The sequence below is a fragment of the Epargyreus clarus genome, unplaced genomic scaffold (genome assembly GCF_041222505.1).
Source record: "Epargyreus clarus isolate Ecla_fem2 unplaced genomic scaffold, WU_Ecla_fem_2.2 ptg000003l, whole genome shotgun sequence".
In the NCBI taxonomy this organism is placed as follows: domain Eukaryota; kingdom Metazoa; phylum Arthropoda; class Insecta; order Lepidoptera; family Hesperiidae; genus Epargyreus; species Epargyreus clarus.
The window spans coordinates 12750851-12756850 of NW_027332211.1; the positions used below are offsets into that span (position 1 = coordinate 12750851).

At 35.3% G+C, this 6000-nt stretch overlaps 1 protein-coding gene across 1 annotated transcript; it reads left to right on the forward strand.

Moving 5' to 3' along the window:
• Positions 1-1782: 1782 nt before the first annotated feature.
• LOC140749044 (pancreatic lipase-related protein 2-like) lies at positions 1783-4028 on the forward strand. The gene is made up of 5 exons (XM_073082059.1): positions 1783-1822; positions 1985-2168; positions 2465-2859; positions 2998-3328; positions 3895-4028. Exons 1-5 carry the CDS (start codon positions 1786-1788, stop codon positions 3938-3940), a joined length of 993 nt encoding a protein of 330 aa, XP_072938160.1. The 5' UTR covers positions 1783-1785; the 3' UTR covers positions 3941-4028.
• The last annotated feature ends 1972 nt before the right edge of the window (positions 4029-6000 follow it).

Here is a 6000-nt window from a genome sequence, read left to right on the forward strand (position 1 = left end):
CCATATCACATAAAAAGTCTACTACTTTCAATTTGTTTTGTCTTCTTTTAATGAATAATGTATAATGTATATGTATTGTAATAAGACTTTGATGAAGCATACTTATTTTCGTATTACCTATTAAAATAATGATTAAATTGTACATCAATACAAGAGCTTCACTTTTCCGAGCCGTTCCAGCTTAGTCCTCAGAGGTAGCGGCGCATATCTGGGATTGATTACAGATGTCCATGGACGACAGTAGCCACTTACCATCAGGTGGACTACATGCTCGTCTGCTACTCCTATATTATAAAATAAGATAAAAAACATTGAAGTTCGTATTTCTAATCGAAATCCCTAAGGCTATCAATTAGAAATTATCTCAAATTATGGAGACGCATTTAATGATTGTGTCGATACCCAGATAAACCTTGTAATAAATAGCAAAAGAATGTTTACGCTACCAACATAGATATACTACTAATAAAGACGTTGATAGGTTACTAATACAGGGTTGCCAACCCTACAGTTTTAACTGTAGATCTACAGTTTTTTGGAAGTTCTCTCAGTTTATAGTTTAGGCCTCTAAATCTACAGTTTTTTATATAAGATGCCATACACTACCGAACCGGAGGTATAATCCGCGTAAAACTGCTAGTCCGCTCTGTATATAGAAATGAATCGCGTCGCCATAGCAAATTGTACAACTACACCTGCTCGCAACAACTTCAGAGCAGACTAGCATTTTGGCGCGGACTATAATAGTCAACCAATTTAATAGCTGGCTTTAAAGCGACATTTTGTCAATTACATGACACAGACATTTAATGTTACGTAACTGTCACTATAGTTCTGATACATTCCGCTAGGGGCGCTGATTGGAAATTGTATGGGCAAATCCGTAAACAAATACCAAAACAGTTATATTTGTCAAAACGTAAAAACTCATGGTAAGGGTACAGGGCGTAAATACATCGCCTCCCAATCATCGCGTGAATTCATAATGCGCGCCATAGATAAGTATTGATATCTCACCGCCTTATAATTGAAGGAAGCCATTAAATGGCTTAAACGGCTGACAACGTGTCAGCCATTTAATGGCTGTCATGGTGTAATTTACGCGAAACAATGCCGACATGTGCACAAAAACGTAATCGAAGGAAAGAGTGCGGAGAAATAACGTTTCATTCGTAAATGATCTAAAACTACATTTTTTTAATATTTTTCAAACACGAAAATAGATGACAGTGACAATTTCAATTGCCAAACTGGTAACATTTTCTTGTTAGCAGTGAAGTCATCTTTACTAATCTATGATAATTTATGCGCGCGTAAAAATTGTGCGCTTCGCCAGACTTCAGAGTCACGCGAAAAATGCGCGTATTACGCGCAAATCGAGATACTAGAAAAACCTTCTTGCATCCAATTTTCGTACGCGCATAATACGCACAAGAGAATTCGCTCATTCTGGACAAGGTCTACGAATAGGACTATTAATTCTATTTAAAATATTTTATTAAAATTGAAGTAAATACCTATTAGATGTGAGATATTTTTAGTTTATTACCGACAAAACTCAATTTTATTTTATTCAGAACATTTTCCCAAAAAGAAATGTGAATTTCCATATCATGAAACAAATTAATTTAAATCCAAGAATTTTAATCAAATACGAATCAATTAGGAGTTATCTATTTTAAGTAATTAAAGAGACGCATTTTTTGCGATTATGTCGATACGTTGATAAACACACACATAAATAGCAAAGCAATTTTGATGCTACTAAAAGTGGCAATCCTAGTCATGAAACTCCTAGTGGTTCTTGCCGCCCTGGTGGCTTGTAAGTATTTTAGTTCGAGTATGACTATTTGAAACTTTAAATATGTTATATATCCGAATACTTTCCAAAATTTATTTTTATAATATTTTAATTCTTACATAATAAATATCATTGGAGATTGATATCTGCAAATTGCTATAAAATGTATTGTTTTTTACGCAGTGGTAGCTGGAGGTGCTATTCCCCTGGTACCAGGAGACAACAGCCACTATGTGGAAGGCGAGAGCCGCTACGTGTGGGTTGCTGATGGCGACGGCAACCCCCTGCTCGTAGATCTGCACGAGCCCGCTAGTGGCGATTGGGACCCCAGAAACCCTGCAGACAACCAATACTGGCTGTTCACTAGGTTTGCATATACCTATATTAATAATTTAATATAAAAATTATTCGCATATTTTTATTTATTGTCTTAATTATACACGCAATCTCAACAATTGATAAATAACATACTTAAATTAAAATAAAATAAAAATACCTTAAGTAGCAAATGTCACAAACAAAATCTTCAGTTTACATTTTAATGGCTGTAATTGTTTAATTAATATACTTACAAATTATAAAAGCGGGCGGCTTTTATATAGAAAAACAGAAAAGAAATAAAAATTACAACTATATTAATTTTAAATATTTTTTCAAATACAGGAGAAACCCCACCAGTGCCCAAATTATAACTCACGGCAATGCTAACACGATTTGGTCATCTAATTACTTGGGCTCCCGTCCGCTTAAAGTTATTGTTCACGGATACGCTGGCAATGGAAATTCCGAAATCAACCCAATGCTTACCTCTGCCTGGCTGGCTGTCATGGACGCTAACGTTATCGTTGTGGACTGGAGGAGACTCGCCAGCTCCAGCTACATCAATGCAGTTAACCAGGCCCCGAATGTTGGCCGCGCTGTCGGCAACTTCATTACCTGGTTGATCAGCACAGCCGGTGGCAACTGGAACAATGTTCACTTTACTGGCTTCAGTTTGGGTGGTCAGATTGCCGGCAACGCCGGACGTGCCACGGGCGGCAGACCCAGGAGAGTGACAGGTGCTTAACCTTATTTTTTTTTATCAAAAGCTTGCAATACCTGAAATATCTGTAATCGCAATTTTTAAGCATTAAAATTATTTTCGTCTGCGTCCTAAAACTTGCCATAATATATTAAAAGTAATTCATTTTTTTTAGGATTGGATCCTGTTAGTCCTATGTGGTATACCAACGCCAACGCTATTGGTCAAAATGCAGGACAGTACGTGGAGATTATCCACACTTACTACACCCGCAGTAATTCGCCAAGAATCGGTCACGTAGACTTCTACCCCAACGGTGGCAGCAGCCAACCTGGTTGTGCAACCTCTATCTGCTCGCACACCCGCTCCTACCATCTCTTTGCCTCCACTATTCGTACCAACCACTTGGTAGGAAGGCAGTGCGCTAATGTAAACGAGGCTCAGGCGAACCGATGCACCGGATCAGCTACGCTTCACATGGGCAACAGCATCTTAAACAAAAATGCGTAAGTAATATTAATATTATCTTCGCTTATACCAAGATATAGTCCTTGGATCTTTGTGCCAGTCCCTGTAGTTCTGGGACCAGAATAGGACTACGGTATCCGCTGCCTGTCGTAAGAGGTGACCAAAAGGGGCTTCTGGGGTTGCGGGCGGCAAGAGTCGGAGCTCGAACCGCCCGGCCAGCAACCCCGGGAAGGACGGCGGTATGGTCGCATACCGTCTTAAACACCAGACGGTGTGGCGAGCGCCAAGCTCATTTGGGCAGAGCACGACGGGGCGATGCGCTATGAGGACTCCGGTTTATTTAATTATTATCCGGTTGCGTTCCTTTGGAGATCCTGGGGCCCTCTACGCAACGCCGAGGGGTTTTAGTGTGGTAAGAATCCCACATAACTCTGTGTCGCTTCCACGGCACCGGGTACCATTCGAAGGTTTCCCTCGAAAATAAAAAAATATATTACATAAATACACATATATAAATATATTATAACTTGTGACTAAATTACTTAATTGTAGTACATTTTAATATGAATATATAGATAATAATCTTGTGATATTTTTATTTCAGGGTTGGCTTCTTCGGGCTCTCTACTGGCAGGAACTGGCCTTTCTAAACGACAGGAAACATACAAATATATACAAATGATAAAATTTATGTTATTTATATTACTTAATTACTAATATTTAAGAATATAATGTGTCATGTATAAGTATTACCAAAGTTTTCTTGTTTTACTAAAAAATCGAATGCCCACCGTCTACCTATTGTTTAAGATAATAGTGATTTTAATAATAAGGTGACATTAATAAGATATACACAACACACAAGTACGTTTATAATAAAAAATGTTTAATATTTATTTCAGAAACATATTTTAAAAAGGTCATATAATTATTATAATATACATTATACATATTACTTACTGAACAAATACATAGATTAGTAAAGATACTTCGCCGCCTTGAAATTGAATGAAGTCACAAACGGCTTATTTGTAAATTATTTTTTTGAATTCTTGACAAATGAAAACATTTTTAGAGAAAATTTACAAATAAATAACTAATACTGCGTAATTTATATAAAAAATAAATAATTATTTCATATATTTTAGGGACATTTTAGCACGGAGACGTGGCAAAGCTTTTTTAAGAAACTATTTTAATTGTCAAAACTGGTTACGTTTTCGTGTTAGGAGTGAGTAATCTTTACTAATCTATGACCAAATATAACAAATACTATAAATAAGAATTAAAAATATTTATTTGGCTACACGAACCATTCGTGTCAATTCGCAGTTGGCCAATATTGTTGCTTACATTCGCGTATCCTATAATGGAATAAAGACGATGTATACGCGGTTTAAAAAAAATGATCATTGTTTGGGCAGTTAATTGGCAGTGAATTGATAAAGATATTATATTTAAATTAATTAAAAGGAAAAAGCTGTATTTACTAGTTGTTAATAAATTATTAAACAGATATCGCCTGCAGGATTACTTGTTTTAATGTTTAATAATATATATTTTACCTGTTTCATCAGGAATTAAACATTCGCGTCGATGACCTACCTTATGAACTAATTTTCAACATCAGAATTTTTTTTTATTTTTATTTATAATTACTTATTTTGCTACACTGCAATATACAAAAATCCAGTAAATTAATAAGATAAACAATAATGACAAAATAAGCGGGAACAAGGAGGGAATAAAGAGCATTTCTCTTTTTTGAATTTAGAATAAAACAAATTCGGGTTGCTAATTATTTACGCAACGGCCAGTGCTGTTCCATAAATTAGTATATATAATAATTTATTTATTTTAAAAAATACTTGACAGAAAAATGGTGACAAAATATATTGTTATTTTAAAAATCATGTGACTGAAATTCCTATTATTACTGTATTAAAATACGATTAAGTTAAAATAATGACAAATAAATTAAAGTAGAAAAGATGATATTCCATATTTAAATGATTTTAAAAAGTTATAGTGATATTATTAATGCTTTTTAGGGATTTTATATTGTTTATACAATTTTGGTGCTGCATCAAAAGGTAGCGATCAAAAATAATGTATGTTTCTTTTTTTAATCTACTATTTTTACTTTCTCCTATTGAGGAGAGTAAAGCCAGCTCCACATTCTCGCGAGAACGCGAGAAAAACCCGATTCGTATAGGCTCCACATTCTCGTTTCTCGTGCTGTTCTCGCGTTCTCGCGGGATTCTCGCGAGAATGTGGAGCGGGCTCTATGGTTTTCGCCCGTATGTACTCGTATGTATGTCACATTAATTGGCCCGCCCCTGCAGCTTAAAGGATTTCAACATACGATTGTGTATTCATCCACAGTTTGTCTAATTTGTGGAAGTGACAAAGGCTTTATGTTTAAGCAATCAAGGGTTTGGTTTTTATAATAATTCCCTCATTAAAGATGTATTTATTGTTGACTACAAATCTCTGAAAAACCCACAAAACAAATATAATCGTAATCACAATCGACGATCATTACAGACGTCAATTGGGAAGTAATAGGAATAAATTAAAATCAGTAATAACAACTCTTTGCTGGTGATTAAGTTGATACAGTAAACGGTGATAAGATGACGCCTAGATAAACGTACTAATAAATAGTCAGATTAACTATTCGCATTATATTTAGAAGATTGGCTTTGTT

Excerpts from the sequence above, each read along its gene's own strand:
- LOC140749044 (XM_073082059.1), top strand. The coding sequence starts at position 1,786 with ATGAAACTCCTAGTGGTTCTTGCCGCCCTGGTGGCTT. Across the intron at positions 1,823-1,984 it reads TCTTGCCGCCCTGGTGGCTT|TGGTAGCTGGAGGTGCTATT; the intron begins GTAAGTATTTTA and ends TTTTTTACGCAG. Across the intron at positions 3,329-3,894 it reads AGCATCTTAAACAAAAATGC|GGTTGGCTTCTTCGGGCTCT; the intron begins GTAAGTAATATT and ends TTTTTATTTCAG.